General features: G+C 43.1%; 1 protein-coding gene across 1 annotated transcript in view; it reads right to left on the bottom strand.

Moving 5' to 3' along the window:
• Nucleotides 1-7,992: 7,992 nt before the first annotated feature.
• Nucleotides 7,993-17,703, bottom strand: part of LOC119338787 (LOB domain-containing protein 30-like) — an 80,604-nt gene continuing 70,893 nt past the window's right edge. Inside the window, exons 2-3 of the mRNA XM_037611024.1 lie at nt 9,168-9,462; nt 7,993-8,460 (exon numbers count right to left, since the gene is read on the bottom strand). Coding sequence (XP_037466921.1) covers nt 8,098-8,460; nt 9,168-9,462 — 658 coding nt within the window. The 3' untranslated portion in view covers nt 7,993-8,097. The remainder of the gene's footprint in view (nt 8,461-9,167; nt 9,463-17,703) is intronic.

Below are 17,703 nucleotides of genomic sequence, written 5' to 3'. Positions count from 1 at the left end.
TAACCTCAACGGCAAACAACAACATCCCCCATTGTAGCCCTGTGTAAGTACATGGAAAGCTAATGTTAATTACAACAGGGTTAACATCCACCAAAAATAGCAAATGGTAATAAAACGACAACATCTCTAGTGATATCTTCATTGCAAAAGAGTATCTTGGTAGCAAAGGGACGGATTAAAAAATGGATACAACTATTAATTGCAACAGGCTTAACAACATCCTAATTCATGTTTTGTAAGTTTGTATCCATTGAAATACAACTGTTTAAAAATGGATACAACTGTTAATTGCAACAGGCTTAATGGCCGTTGAAACCGGTACTGATAAAAATGCAATTGGCAGAGTTAAACATCACAAGGCAGGTGCTGCCAGAGCAGATAATGGCCCAGTTGTCTATAAAAAGGTAGGGGAAATAGCTAAAACGTGTTAGGCATGTTTACTATAAGATGCTTAAGACATCGACCGTACAAAACATAGCCCTTAATTGCAACTGGTATTGGTAAGTCTGAACTAGTGAGTTCATACTTGGTAAGTTCTGAGAGGTAGTTGCTTTGGCACTTCATCTTGGCCAGAGCCCGCCCAAAGTCAGCGGCGGCGGAGGTAAGCTCTTCCTCCGGGTTGAAGCATGGATCGGTGCCCCCGACATGTGTACCTACAAGAAGCAAGTAAATGTTAGAAGCCAAACTACAATTGCACAAATGATGTAAAATACTATAAGACATGGGATGCAGCTAACCTCGACGGCAAACAACATCATCACCTGTTATGGCCCTGTGTAAGTACATGGATAGGCATGTTGCGTACAACAGGGTTAGCATCCACCAAAAATAGCAAATGTGCAGCATCTCTAGTATATCTTCATTGCGGAGAGTAGCATGGTAGCAAAGTTTGTTGCTGGTATTGGTGAAATTGAATTGAACAGTTAATACTTGAACATCACACAGTGTGCAGTACTGAAACAAACAAGGCACGAACATGCTTAATACATCAACCATAAAAAACATAGCCATTACAAGTGGTACTAGTAAGATTTAGCTGGTCAGATCATACCTGTTAAGTCCTGGGGGGTAGTCACCAGGGCACTTCTTCAGGGCCAGAGCCTGCACCATGTCGGTGGCGGCGGAGGCGAGGTGGTCCTCCGCGGCCATAGCGCCATGGACTGCCATGAGCTCCTCGACCTCCATGTGATATGTGGTTGGGCTTGCACGGTGATGCTCTGGAGGTAGGGATGGTGGGGATTTGGAGGCATGAGGATGTTTCGCAGGCGCCATTTAAGCAATCAGGCCGGGGCCGTGATAGCTAGAGATCAGTGGGTTACCTGACTGGATCCGAGCAGAATGTAGATGTGGTTGCGGTGGCAGCGATTTGAGTTGCCGGTAGGGGAGGCGCGCGGGGGGGAGGGGGAGGGGGGAAGTGGGGGTGGGGGAGATACTGAGGAAATTTGATGGGTGGTGATGTCGTTGGAGGAATAAATTCTAAAATCACGCGCCTAATGAAAATTTCACTGCGAAACTTGAAACTTGGGCGGTGGAAACACACAACGGAGACGAAGCGCGTAAAATAATCGTGTGCGAGAAAACAGAAAATTGACAGTTCCTGTCTCCAAAAAAATGTACACGTGTAGTCGATTTTTTTCGGTCAGTGGTACACCTAGTTTATTAGGAACCATCGCACAGGTAACAGACTTATGGATCATTAACACAAAAGAACGCACACGGGTACGACATAGAAACCGTGTGTTTTGTGATCTACTAATGATTGACGCAAAAAAGCGCACACGGTCGCACATGCTAATCAACACTCAAAGCCCTCAAAGGATGCTCATTATACGTTAATACTACAAACTTAAAGTACTACTGGTAATTTTCTCTAATACTACAAACTTAAACTACTTCTCACATGCTACCGTCGGGGCATGCTAGCCAGATGCCAGCGTTCTCCTTCCCGGCCTTGTAGGCGGCAACCAACCGTGCTTTGATCTCTTCCAAGCTCTCCTCATCACGGCGTGCGGCCTCTTCTTTCTTCCGGCGGCGGGACTCTTTTTTCTTGACTGCTTTCTGCCTTTTTCGATCCTCCTATGCAGCTTTGGCCGCCTCTAGATCCACCACCCATTCGGCCATGGCAGCCTCAAAGTCTGCCCAAGTAACTGTGTGGCCGGCGGCGGTGATGAACTCGGCACAGCGAGATGCCATCGCTTCCTTACCATGTGTGCGGTCGCGGACAGCGAGGAACATGGCGCCGCGGAATGCTATCGCTTCCTTACCAGTTACTGTGCACTGCGGTGCCATGAACGACGCTTGGAGAGAGCTCTAGGACGGAGGGGCCAAGAAGTCGTACAGTGCGGTGGTTTTCAAGAGCTCAATGACAAACGACAAAGGAAATTTGCCTTCCCTTACAATTTTGCTCATTCATTATTGGACACGGTTCATCTCGGTCGCTTCCGGAAATAGTGTGCGCTAAGGCTATTATGTGTTGTGTTATGATTAGTCGGAACCCGAGCAACGCGGATGGAGCGTGTGCACCATAGGATGTGCCGCGATTGAACGGCAATCCACGGCCCTCACGTCATATGCGTGTTACTATAGCTGGATTGGATTTATATGCGCCAAATTCTTAGAAAATGCACATAATCCCTTAAATATGGTAAATGAGCCTGGAAAAAAGCTAGATTTGAACACGGTGATTTGCAGGGTGTATGTTCTTCATAGAAAAAAAACTCCAGGGCAAAGAACAAAGGATTCCACTTCAATTTTGGTGATTTCCCTCTCGAAAGCATGGAACTTCCCCGGCGATGGTTCGATTTATGAAGGGCGTGCATGACGACATAAGCCAAACCTTCTCAACTTTTCACCAGTTCATGGTGAGGTTATACCGTGGCACCATGCCAGGCGTCATGTTTTTCAATCATTTATTTCATTTTTTCTATAGTTTAAAACCCAAAAAACAAACATTTGTGGTTGACTATTGCTACACATTTCATCGAAATATATGTCCATTCCTTGTAAAGGGCATGAGAATTTAGTAAATGGCACGAGCATCGTTTTCTAGACCGTTCTTGTGCACCCTTTCATGCAACGATTGTTTGAACTTGAATTATGTGTATTAATGCCTAGAAAATGCACATAATCCCCTAAATATGGTAAATGGACCCGAAAAAGTGTCAAATTTGAATGTGGTGATTTGCAGGGTGTATGTTCATGTTAGAAAAAAACTCATGGACAAAGGACAAAGGAAATTTGGACTCCCCTTCAATCTTGGTGATTTCCCTCTCGAAACCATGAAACTTCCTCGGTGATGGTTCAATTTATGAAAGCGTGCATGAATACATAAGGATAACATTCTCAAATTTCTACCAGAGCATGGTGAGACCATACCATGGCACCACGACAGGCATCATGTTTTTCAAGCATTTATTTCATTTTTTGTGTAGTTGTTACCCAGTAAACGACGTTTTTATGGTTGACTATTGCCACATATTTCCTCGAAATATTTGTCCATTTCTTGTAAAAGGCATGAGAATTTACTAAATGGCACAAGGATGGTTTTCCAAACCGTTCTTGTGCACCTTTTCATGCATCAATTGTTCAAATTGGAATTATGTGCATTAATGCCTAGAGAATGCAAATAATCCCCTAAATATGGTAAATGAACATGGAAAAGTGTCAAATTTGAACGTGGTGAGTTGCAGGGTGTATGTTCATCGTAGAAAAAACTCATGGACAAAGGACCAAGGAAATTTGGATCCCCCTTCAATCTTGGTGATTTCCCCCTCGAAACCATGGAACTTCCTCGGTGATGGTTCGATTTATGAAAGGCGTGCATGACAACATGAGGGTAACATCCTCAAATTTTTACCAGGGCATGGTGAGGCCATACCATGGCACCACGCCAAGCGTAATGTTTTTCAAGCATTTATTTCATTTTTTGTATAGTTGTTACTCAGCAAACGACGCGTTTATGGTTGACTATTGCCACACATTTCCTCGAAATATATGTTCATTCCTTGTAAAAGGCATGAGAATTTAGTAAATGGCACAAGGATCGTTTTCTAGACCATTCTTGTGCACCATTTCATGCACCGATTGTTAGAATTTGAACTATATGCATTAATGCCTAGAGAATGCAAATAATCCCCTAAATATGGTAAATGAACACAGAAAAGTGTCAAATTTGAACGTGGTGATTTGCAGGGTGTATGTTCATCATAGAAAAAAACTAATGGACAAAGGACAAAGGTAATTTGGACCCCCCTTCAATCTTGGTGATTTCCCCCTCGAAACCATGGAACTTCCTCGATGATGGTTCGATTTATGAAAGGCGTGCATAACGACATAAGGAAAACATTCTCAAACTTTTACTAGGGCACGGTGAGGCCATACCATGGCACCATGCTAGGCATAATGTTTTCTAAGCATGTATTTCATTTTTATATACATTAATTCCGGGTTTGTTTGGCCTTTTTTATACATTAATTGAATTTCTGGGCATTTCATGTGCATAATTCAAATTTGAACTACAAGCACATGCTCCTGTGCACCAAAGTTGGTTGAAAAATCACATGTGTGTCCTTGGGTGAATTTATAGGTCCCATGCAAGAAATGAGAATGAAATTCAAACATCTGGGCATCGTGGCTCGGCCAAAAAGATTGAGAAACTTCGTTTTTAATTCCTGTAAATCCAAAACACGCCTGAAAATCATGAAACTTGGCATGGTGTCATGACAGGGCACCAACATGTTGTGGTAATTCTTTTGTCCGATTTGCGAAGGCGCACACATTCAAAATCGAAAAAGTCATTTTGGAACAAGTGTTGTCACGTTACAAATCGTAAACGCAACTATTATTGGAACCATGGGCGTTCTACTCTCCAATTACGTGCCGCCATGCGTCCCTTTTTTATTGGCTAGGAGGTGATGTGCGGGGTAGCTATTTGAGTATGGGAGGTGTGCGATCAGACCCCTACGCGTGCTCATCGGGAGGCGAGCCCTTTGATCTCTGTCGCCGCGCGCCTCCCTCCCAATGTCTCTATTAATGGCGCCTGAGTCCCTGTTTCATGGCATGGCTATGTCTCATTGGACTAAGATTTAAGAGAGAAAAGTGAAAATCTGAAAAGAAAGTTTTGCACGGATCTTGATGTAAGATTCGATAGGCCTATATAGCATTGAATGCGACTTATACCAAGCATGATGAATATAAGGATGATGACAGTGGATAATAATTGTCTTATATATCTAGGAAGATAACTAAAAAAGCTACATGCGGCTATGCCCGAAATACACAAGGGAAAAACAAAAAGGAAGATGCATACAACGATCTGGCTCGCTGATCTCTACTTTCTTCATCCACTGCAGGTCACGGAAACTAGTTCTCACCGCGAGCGGCGATGAACTCTTTCATCAGTTTTTCGCGCTCCTCCACCAGCCTTTCGCGCTCGATGAACTCCTCCACCAGCCTTTCGCGCTCGATGTGGAGCATGGCATTCTCGTCCATAAGTTTCTTGACGATGACGCCCGTCCTCTTCAACAAGGCAGAGGTATCCTCCGCTTGCTCCGCCCTTCCGGTGATCTTCGCCCTCAGTAGGTCGCGATCGGCCCATAGTTGTTCAAACGATGCATTCAACTCGTCATGTAGCTTCATCCAGCCAGAGATCTGATCCATCTAGCTATGGACAATCGCATGAATGCGCCTGTAAGAGTCCTCGCCTGCTCGCAAGAGATTTTCCCAGGCCGCCGCGGTGCAGGAGGGCATCTCTACTGCATTCGCCGCACAGCAGGACATCTCTGCTGCTTCCGTGGCGCAACCAGACCAGTCGGCTGCATCGACGGTGTGGCGGGGCCTCCATGCTGCTTCGGCGGCGTGGCGAGACCTCCGTGCTGCTTTGGTGGCGTGGAGGGACGTGTCGGCTACTTTCACGACTAAGCAGGACATCTCTCGTGCTTCCGCTTCCATGCTCGCCTCTCTGTGGTGGTAATTTCTCGACCGAGAACTCAATCTGGCATGGCAGACGCAAGAGAACGATGTTGAATGACTTGTTTGCTTTTCTGGATGAGGAGTTGAGGAAGGAATGTGTAGTCATCTTGGCATAGTACAATATTTATAACCGAGTACTAATACGCTCCTAAGTGGGAAACCGTTTAGTTTTGATCGGTGTCAACAAGTTTGCAATTTGGAAGGTGAAGGGATGCAGGCTCAAAATTTGTTGACAGTTCTATAATTTCTAAGTGCGACACTATTCCCGGATGGCGTAACATGGGCACGCTTTCTCGGCTGCGTACGTGGCGTTTGGTGCACCGCAATAGGCAATGTCAGCACACGTCTTGTTCCATGAACCATGCACGCTCGTTATTACTATCGTGCAAGCTTCTTTTAATTAGAATGTGTGCCCGTCTAGCGCACACACGTTGATCTATCTATCTGTCTCTGTTTGTTATGGCTAATCGCAAATAGTTCATCCTTGTGAAGTGTATGCCATCAATCATACACACCTTTGATCTGGCTGACCATTTCTGTTTTGTTGCCTGATCGCAAACGGTTAATCCTTCTGAAGCGTATTCCCTCAATCGCACACACCTTTATCTAGCTGTCCATTTCTGTTGTTCTGCCTCATCACAAACACGTAATCCAAGTGAACTGTATGCTGTGTATCACACACGCCTTCATCTGACTGCCCATTTCTTGTGTTCCTCCTCATCACAAACAGTTCATTGAACTGAACCATATGTCATGCACCGCACGCACAACTAAAATCTGAATCGTGTTTGATGCATCCGTCATCACAAACATTTTGGACATTTTTGACGGTTCTCTGACACCACTGTTTGCGATTATTGCATTGCACACAATTTCTCGAAGGGTCTCTAATCGTAGTGTCACGTTAGCAGCATCCTACAGTAGTGAGTCTAATGAAGATTGCAACATCTACATAGTGTTGATATAGAGGTATTACACATGATATAGGTGAGGTGGCTCCATGGCAGAAACAGGGTGGCAGTGGTGTTGTGGTTTTAAAGGAGAGGACTACAATGGATAGGAACGGGATTCTGCATGAAAGGGGAGGGTTCCGGAAAAAAAATTAAGGGGTGGGGCTAGATTCTTGTTGTGGACAGTCCAGATTCCCTACTCCTCCCCTGGATTTGGAACAGGGCTAATGGATTTTGCACAACCTGGGCCGAAATGAGGGAGCCCGTTGGAAGGAAAAACCTATGTGGATTGTCCTGTTAGGCCACACGGGTGCGGAACGGGGAGCGCATTGGAGATGTGTCTTCATCCCAATCATGTGTTCATGACCTTCAACCATCGAGACAGAGAAGAGACCGAGTAATAGGAGGCCAAACTTCTCCTTCTTTTACGGGCGCCTCCCTGAAAGTGTAGTTGTCTCTCCTACTTATGTGGTTGTGTGGTTAGGAAGACTTGTTGTGATGAGTATTGAGAGGGGAACCGTGCAAGGCACACACCTTTGTTGGTGCAAATATTTTGAAGAAGGACACAACCATTGCCAAAAACTTACTCGCTGGTTTTGCCAGGATTTTCTGTTATTGTTTTCTAACGGAGGACGAAACTATCACTTTATAGTAGCAGGGATATTAGGTATTGTATCATAATAATTGGATGACACGTATGTTTCAATAAAGAGAATTCTTTATTGACTCAAAATGTCACATTAATCGAATCAAGATATGGAGCTCACACTATGTCTCTGCAAAATTTGTATTCACATAGCGAACACCAATACATGCACACAAAGTAGCACAATGGCCAAAAGTAGAGTCATACGTGACAAAAGATGATATTTAAGGAAATAAATTAGATGCATCTTAAAATAAACTTTATCTTGAATTATTGGAATAATAAACTCCCTCCAATCTTCTTCGTTTGAAACAAACTCAGAAGTTTTATATAAAAGTATTAAGTGGGCACCCCTCCTACCATAGTAAGGAATAAAACTGATAAGCAAAAAGCGGGTGGTGCCTATTAACTACCATTCATAAAATTAGAAAAAAAATCTCACATTAAAAGCAATCATGTACTACTCTCGCACAATGAATGTATACTTTAAATATCTTAGATAAGTTAGTTCACCTAGCTAGGCAAACAATCTCAAAACTGTGTGTTTGATGGTTGCTGGGGTGTCGATCCTGTTGACTGTCGATCCAAGAGCTCCCTAGCCAGGGCTTGCAAGTCATCGCCATTGGAGTTGGTGTTGCCTATACCGACAGAGCCTTCCCCTGTCTGGTCATATGGTTGTTGGTGTTGCTGCTGGAAGGCCCACTGCATCGATGGGTCGAACAACGAAGATAGTTCCATGGTGTTCGGGACATTGGACAATGACGCTAGTTCAGAAATGGAGAACTCAGTGGTCATGGGCATGCACGGCGGGGACGGAAAAGGAGGCGGTGAAGGCTGTTGCAGTGTCATGAGGTGGGCCTGTAGGAAGGCGACTTCGGCGTGGAGGTTCGCTACCTGGAAGAGATCGATCAATATATCAATCACGACAAAACCATGAAAGAGCAATATGGTCAGATCATTGAAACGGATACAAACTTCACATCGCATCTTCCTACATAACAACATAATATGATAAAATTAAGAAACAAATAGTTAAATGAAATGTGCAAAAACCGTGTTACAAAAAATTAATGTATCCAATAAAAGAGTTTGGCAGGTGTGGGTATCTGTCTACCACTTCAAGATTTGCATTAGCATAGACTTATTTCACACATGTTAGGATGTGAGGATTAGGTCCTATGTCCCTTGTTGGTGTGCAAAAAAGGAACATACCAACTAGGAGTATGGTGATTTAACATATGTACGTACCAACAAACTACATATCATGTATGAAGAACAAAAATAAATGAAGAAAATAATGGTAGATGAGAGTATTAATGGTGGTAGGATGTGGATGTGCATCAAATTATAGAAAGTTCCTTCTACATTGACTCCTTTAATTTGCTTGACTTGTTGGATTTTCATGTTAAAAATGGAGGCCCACTCCCTTCCTTGGAAGAAGGCACAAACAAATCCAAAAGGCCAAATCAGAACTAAAGTAGTATCACATCAAAGTGCACTTTCCAGAGAACCAATTCAATATCCGCCGATCATCATCTTGCAATTATATGACAAAGAGAGATAGAGAGTATACATAGTATTCCGGGTGTTCATACACATACCCGTTGTTGGAGGGCTAAGATGTCGCCGACACAGCCGTAGATAGGGTCACGGAGGCGTGCCTTTGCCTCATAACATATAGTGATGGCGGCATCAAGGCGCTTGTGGGGAGGGGCTTGATTAAGTATCTTGGAAACATTGCTGGCACCGAACACCTTGTGCACCGCGGTGAAGTGCTCCACCCCTTGCTCTGAGCCGAAATAAGGTGCAAAGATGCAATCGTCCTCGCACTTGCGTCGCAAGAACTTGCATGCCCCGCATGGCCCTCCACTACTACCAATCGGCCTTCCGCCAATGCTGACGCATGCACTGGTCAATGACCCACTCATTCTGGAAGGGAATGGTACCTAACTCCTCTGTTTCTAGACTATCCTAGCTTCTCGAACTTAGAGAGGGTTAAAATGTCTAGAAGAGAGAGGGAAGGGAACTTGTGGGCATTTTTATGGTATGTAAACACACACAAGAAAGGGATGTGCGAGCAATCGTAGGAGGGTGGTATGTGTGTGTATATATACTAGTAGTCATTAATAGTTTCCAACTTTGTGTTGCCATTTTTTGGATATTCCATAAATTCTTTAGGCCTATCTGCTTAGGTTTTTGTTATGGATAACGAGCCATGGTAAGGACATAATTACCAAATAATTATAACTCGCCTTAGCCAGCTAGTGATACACTTCTCTTCTTGAAGGTCTAGAATATCTGTGTGAAGCTAACTAACTGGAAAAAAAACAAGACTGGATGCGCTTAGTGAACTAACACATATTATGGGCTTTCTATGTCTATGTTGGGGTGATATACAGGTTCTTGCATGACAGTAAAGATTTCAAGTAGACTATGTGAGGATGACATCAAGTGGAGATGTTCATAAATGCTCTAAAAAGGGCAAGTTCAAGATGAGCATCGTGAGGTATCATATGCTTGAAGCTTGCGGTCTATATTATAATGTATCAGCATTTCATTAGAGCAGTAGCCCACTATACGAAGCATCCAACGAGATCGAGAAGAAATTGGACGGCCCAAAATGCCTAAAACTAAACGTCTGATGGCTCCAAACGCTAGTAGTATGAGATGTATGGAAAGTTGCATGGTGATATGTCCATTTTGCGTCACTATCTATTATTATATTTTCCTTTGTATTATCAATATTTTTCATACTATAGCACAATTGCAATGCCCTTTTACCTTCAATTGCATGAACTACATCGAGAGGGAAATTACCAAAAAGATGGAACACATAAACAAAATAATGGCAATGAAAATTATTTCCAAGTTCGATAGATTTCCAGAAAATGTTTTAGGAGGAAAAGTCCATGGAGCCAGAAGATGGGCCATGGGGTTCCTATGGGGCCCATGTCGCCACCCCTAGCCAGGTGGTGTGGCTGTGTGGGGCCCGTAGGCACCGCCTCTTGATGCCCTTTGGCCTATATTTTTGTTCTAACAAAAAAACTCACGGGGAATGTTACAAGAATTTTTTGCCACTGTCTGCAAGGTGTAATAGAAGTGGAAAACTTTTCCCCTCCACAAACCAATCTACGAAAGATCCTTCCCTCTAATAGGGGGAATTCAAAGCAATCATTATCACCAATACTCCAGTCATCATTGGGATCAACATATCCATCAACATCATCATCTCCATCATTTCCCTCAACTCTAGCTTTTTGATCTACAAACTATTACATTACATACTTTGTTGATGTATGATCAAAAGTAGGTCTAGAGGGGGTGATTAGACTACTTGACCAAATAAAAACCTAGCCTTTTCCCAATTTTAGTTGTAGGCAAGTTTAAGCAATTCTACCAAGTCAACCAACACCCTACTCATGCAAGTCTAAGAGTTGAGCCGTGAAAATTAAAGACTTTGCATATGTAAATAGAGGAGGGGATTGGAGAAATCAAATACAACGAAGACATGATAATTGTGGCATGGTTCCGATAGGTGGTGCTATCGTACATCCACATTGATGGAGACTTCAACCCATGGATTGTAACGGCTGTGAGTCCACAGAGGGCTCAACCCATGATGGGTCCACGGAGAAGAAGCCTTGTCTATTCCACCATGGTTTACGTCCATGAAGGACTGGCCTCACTCAGGGTAGATCTTCATGAAGTAAGCGACCTCCTTGCCCTTACAAACTCCTTGGTTCAACTCCACAAGATTTGGAGGCACCCAAGCGACACCTAACCAATCTAGGAGACACCACTCTCCAAAAGGTAATAGATGTTGTTGTTGATGAACTCCTTGTTCTTGTGCTTCAAAAGATAGTCTCCTCAACACTCAGTCACTCTCTCATGGATTTGGCATGGTGGTGGGAGAAGGACTGGAGTAGAATTCAATTTGAGGGGGATAGAAATCAAGGATCAAATGGTTGGAGTGGAATGCCTTGATCTCAACACAAGTGTAGGGGATTTTCTCTCAGAAATGGATATGGGAAGTGTAGTTTCATCCTGGTTACTCTCTCTGAGAGTAGGTTGTACTGGAGGGGTATATATAACCATCACCAAATATCTAGCCAATACATACTTTATGCACAACTCGGGGACACCAAAAGTAAATCTTGGTAAGACTAAACAATGTAAAAGATTCAAACGTTAGACGTTTCGGTGAGACCGAATGAATGCACTCAGGAGACCAATACGTGATGACCTAAGCAGATTCCTCATCTCGGTAATTCCAATCTGTTCAACTCGGTAATTCCGAAGGGAACATGATGGGTTACAGAAACTTGGCCACTGCACTTTGGTGGGACCGAATTTCATCTCGATAGAACCGAGTTTCTAGGGTTTGGCTTATGGCTCTTTCTGGTGTGTATCTTGGTGGGTCCGGATTGGTGTGTTTTGGTGGGTCGAGATTGGACTTAAGGTTTTGGACAGATTGGATATTGAGAAAGTGGTCAAGGGTTTTGGAGCAATATCTTCAAGCACTTGAGCAAATGACTCATGATTAAAACCTCATCCCCTTTTAATAGTGTTGGCTTTCCTATGGACTCAATGTTATCTTTGGTCACTTAACCAAAAATGTAGGATTTTGAAGCTTTTGCCAATGTATGTCCTTAGCATTTTGAGCGAACCACAATCACGTGTCCTTGCCATGCCTACATTGAACTTTCCTGAAATTATCTTTGAATGGGCATTAGTCCAATGATGTATATGTTGTTATTAATTACCAAAACCACACAGGGATTAGTTGCACTTTCAAGCTCCCCCTTTTTGGTAATGGATGACAACATATAGATGAAAGACGTGACATTGGATATAACCAATGAATAGTGTTGTCGCTTTGAGAAGTATGTGATAAGAAAGAGTTCCCCCTAAATTTGTGCACTATTTAGAATTTGTGGTTGAATGCAAATGGACAGTCGATTATGATCATGGGTCACTCTTCCATGTCGCATACATCTTGGTGGAGTGCACAAGGTGATATGAAGGATATACATCAAGCACTCATCACCAAGCATACAAGTGAATGATCATAACAGGAATCACAAGGGCAGAAAGATAGATAGGCATGCATAACATCAAAGTATGGTATGATCAACTGCACATGAAGCATAGTATTAACCAAGCAAACAAAAAAGTAATCAAAGTAGCATAAACACGAAACCAAACGAAGGACAAGCAAAAGAGACACTCTCTCTCGAAGCCTTATGATCTATACAAATTATCCCCCTTTAGCAACAAGTTACCTAAAAGATCGAATAAATATAGAGATAAGCATCACTCTATGCTCGATCTCCTCCTCTTGGCAATGAAGTCCTCTGACTTGCAACTCTGGTGTGTCGATGGAGTGGACACTGGTACAGCGGGGTGCTATACAAACGGTTTTTAACCCCTTTCCGCGATGGCATTTTAAACCGTCGCCTAGTGAGTGTGGGCGATAGGGGGGTCTTTCCCACAGGACCTAGAAACCTTGGGGGATAGGCTCCCCTAGCACACACGCTCGGCAAAATGAGGTCGTGTGCGACGAGCGAGTGATCAAATATGATTATATATGCCCAATCAGTTCCGGTCATAAGTACATCCCACATGTTCTGTCCCAAACAAACGTTTCCATTTATTATGTACTTTCTACATAGTCAATCGAAGGAATACATTTCCGTTCTTATGTACATCCCACATAGTCAATCTAGGGAAATCGTTTCCGTTCATATGTACATCCCACACAGTCAATCCAGGGAAAACGTTCCGTTTGTATGTACATCCCGCACAGTTTTATGTATAGGCTCGTGTGTGATAGGTGTAACTATCACACACGCTCTACCTCGGTTAACCGTTTGCTTTTATTCAACTATATCACACACGATTTTATGAAGAAAGCTGTGTGGCATTGGCCTATCCATCACAAGCGCTTTTTCTGCTAATCGTTTGCAAAGTTCCATGACCCATTTAGCTAGTTTATTAGCTTACATTTAATAATTCCAGTATTATGCAAATTCACATTTCATATCGAATAGCTGTTTGCCAATTTCATATCAGGCACATAAATGTATTTTAACATCACAGTACGATAGCTACCTAAAAACAGCACAATATAGCATATAGCTAGTTCAGCTTCATAAGAACAATATTATAACAATATATTCATTTCCCTAATCGAGATCATCCATGCTCGTCTTATCCACCTCTATTTTTAGTTCAGTAAGGACCTGTTTTGCACTGGCCAGCTAGGAAAGTGCCTCCTTCTTTGACACCACCATCTTAGCAAAGTCTGATTTAAAAAATCCGAGCTCATTCTCCACCTTCCTCTTTTTATCCCGCATCTTCAAATATTCTCCAGCATTGACAACACTTTCTCTAAGTCTACCTTTGTTCTCTTCCTCATACATGCTCCAGAGCTTTGTTAGGCACATCTTCAAAGATTGTGGTCACTCTTGATCAACCCACTCCAAGTAAGAACACATATGTTCATCCTATAATATTTAAAATTAGATCAGTAACAATTGTAGGGGAAATGGGTTGATAGCAACATAGAAAATAACCAATAATTATTTTGAAAAACTAAAGAAACAGATTAATTATGACATATCTTTTCAAAAAGATCAATGTGCAAATGAATTAGTTGCTACTGAGACAACAACCAAATTCTGAAACATTAGAAGCTATAATTAACTACAACAACACTACAAGTTCTTACTCATGTACTATGAATAACAAATTAAACATTTAACGAGGAAGCTAAATATAACTGCAACAGCACAACGTCAGTGTTTGGATAATAGCAAATTGATACTAACAGGTGTGTACATGCACAAATTTAGTAACATAGAACTAATAGCACTAAGGCCATCCACTATGTATGCCAAAACCGGTGTAAAGACAACTGTTGCTACATTTTGCACCAATGCCCTGCACTGGCGAGCCGATGCAGCAGAAAAAAATCAGGGCCCCGGACTCTAGAGCACCTAGTTGCTCCGATGCCCAGTTCCTTCATACCATAAAATTTTAGTATTTTACTGCTTCGCTGCTCGGATGTGTGGACCAAAGTTGGCTACACAAATTGCTGAAGCGGTGCCAAATAATTTTCTAATGGAACCGCTGATGAGATGGCAACATTTTTAGATACTAGGTACAAACTGTGATACTGTCTTAGGATGCGTTTAGTTGAAGGTGTGGTATGAATGGGTTGGGACCGTGACACTGTCTGAATCACATCTAACAATTGATTTGTAACAATGAAAGAGGGGCTAACCTTGTCTGCACATGCCAGAAACTTCCTCCCACTGTCCAAAGATTCAAACACAACTAGCTTCACGCATGGAGATTGATGGTGACAATGAGCAGACAGATCTTCAGCCACCCCGCTCTGTTCGTTGCAACTGATGGTCCTAGGGAGCTACAAGGGGAAGAAATGACTCAAATCGACTGCCGGGTTAAAATCGTTCATTCTAAGTCATAGCCCGAGAGAGAGAAGAGAGGCATACCCAGGTGGTGAAGGAGTCGTCGGAGGAGGAGGAACCACTGAGAGGTCATTGAAGAAGACCATGGCGACCCCGGCGGTAGGATGCGAGACAGCGAGACAGGGGAAGCAAGTGAGGAAGCGGCTATAGCTTAGGAAGGAAGGAAGGAGGAAATAGGGGAAATGTGACTTGTAGTCAGGGAGAAAAGGAGGTCGGAAAGGGGGGCGAGGGTAGATATTTCGGCGGTAGGCCAAAAATTCCAAAATGTGGAGGGAAAATTTGCACGCGGTGCCGCCGGACACCATTCACTTTGAACGATTGTGTGCATCGCAAATGATTTTTCTGCTTTAAGCGCACGGGATGAGTTTGATAATTCAAATTTTGGTGGAAATTTCCTCGGGTAGTGTCCTCATCCAGATCATTGCATAATTTAACATCGCTTGCTAATTTGGGCACACAAAAGGGCTTACAGCACACAGGCCACACTTACTGAATCGAGCAATTTTAGTAATTAAACAGAGCCAATTGACCTAAACATTGCTCTAACAAAAGACCAGCATTAAAAACAAAGCCTAGGTATGCATAATTTTAACAAATCCACCACCGCGTCGGCCTATGCATTGCCGGTGTGAGATGAGACATCGATGACTTGTCCTGGCGACATGCTACCGTTGGTGGACTCCGCGTCCCCCTGCTGAAGTCGACCGCATACTCATCCTCGTCCTCATCCTCGTCCTCGGTGTTGCCCTTAATGTTCTAGTACTCGTAGTAGTGGCTACACTAGAGCTCGCGTTTGTACTCCATTGCCGATTCCATGATGGACAAACTCTTCTCTACCTCGACCTCGGCCATGCGCAACTCCTACTCCCGGCGCTCCTCGATCTCCGCCGCCTCCTGCATCTCTAGCTCCCGCTCGGTGATCTCATGAGGAAGAAAGTGATCCATGGCCACCGCTCCCTTTTCGGACGTGGGTTGCATGTTGCATTCCAAGGTGCCATCGGCGGCACGAACGGCAGCTCGAGCGCTCTCGGCATTTGTAGCCGTCGTCACAGCAGCTGCTATAGTTGTCTCGGCTGCTACAGCTACCCTGTTGGCTACCGCAGATGCCCTCTCGGCGGATGCGACCACGCTCAATGCAGATGCGACAGCACTCTCGGCATAGGCGGTCGCCCTCTCGGCGTAGGCGGCCGCACTCTCGGCGCAGGCGGCCGCGCTCGGGGAGGACGTGCCACCGTACGGGCTTTCACGAAGCGTTTCCACGACATCATCTTTGCAAGAAGGGGTAGCGGGAATGGGGATCGGGATTCGTGGATTCAGGGGTTGACAACACTGGAGCAGAGGAGCCAGCGAAGCATAAGGAGAAAGACTTAAATAGAACCGGGAATTTTCATCGCAAACGGTTCCTACAAAAAAACTTTGTGTGATGTTGTTGATATTTTTTTATTAGCTGTGATAGGCGAATTTGGAGTAAAGTGGCAACAGATGGTATTTTAAATGTACGAGAAAATTTGTAGTACTAATACAGCTGTCATGTCAAATTTTGGAAAATTACAGGGGTCATTTGACCTTTTAAGACATTTAAATGATATTCTAGCCATTTAATGACCATAATTCAAATTTGAACCACATGTACATGCAACAGCTAACCATAACGATTGGAAAAGACATATTTTGTGTACTTGTGTGCATGTTAATTCCATGTGCAGTAAATTGGAAGGAATTTTCGAACATATTGGTCTCATGGCTATGACACAATTAAGCATGGAGTGCCATGGCATTTAAATTCCAAAAAATAAAAAAAGGTCAGAAATACATGAAACCTTGCTTGATCTAATGTCATGCCAGCAAGATGATGTGGTAAATTTTTTGGCATGTCTGACAAAAATTTGGACACACACCCCTCACAAATCGAAGCAACTCACTAGAAGGCTCGTGGTTCCGAGAGGAAACAATGCATGTTTGATGATGAACGGGCAATAGCTTCCTCTCACGGGCTTCAAAAATTTTCTACAGTTAACATGCACTAATACAACTGTCATGTCAAAATTTGGAAAATTTTAGCGGTCTTTCACCTTTTAAAGACATTTAAGTGATTTTCTAGCCAGTTAATGACCGTAATCTAAAATTGAACTACATCTACATGCAACAGCTAACCATAACGATTTGAAAATTCATATGTGTTACTTGTGTGCGAGTTAATTCCATGTGCAGTAAATTGGAAGGAAATTTCAAACATATTGGTCTCACGCCCTAGATACATGCATGGAGTGCCATGCCATTTTAATTCCAAAAAAAATAAAAAAAGATCAGAAACACATGAAACCTTGCTTGATGTAATGTAATGCCACCAAGACAATGTGGTAAAAAAATGGTATGTTTGACCAAAGTTTGGACACACACACCCCTCACAAAATGGAGCAACTCAATAGAAGGCTCGTGGTTCCGAGAGGGAACAATGCATGTTTGATGACGAACGGGAGATAGCTTCCTCTTATGGCCTTCAAATTTTTTCTACATGTAACATGCACTAATACAACTGTCATGTGAAATTTTGGAAAATTTTAGGGGTCATTTGACCTTTTAAAGACATTTAAGTGATTTTCTAGCCTATTAATGATCATAATTCAAATGTGAACTACATCTA

This window comes from Triticum dicoccoides, chromosome 7B, assembly GCF_002162155.2.
Source record: "Triticum dicoccoides isolate Atlit2015 ecotype Zavitan chromosome 7B, WEW_v2.0, whole genome shotgun sequence".
In the NCBI taxonomy this organism is placed as follows: domain Eukaryota; kingdom Viridiplantae; phylum Streptophyta; class Magnoliopsida; order Poales; family Poaceae; genus Triticum; species Triticum dicoccoides.
Note: the sequence above shows the minus strand (reverse complement) of the source record. Positions and strands in the feature narration are given on the sequence as shown.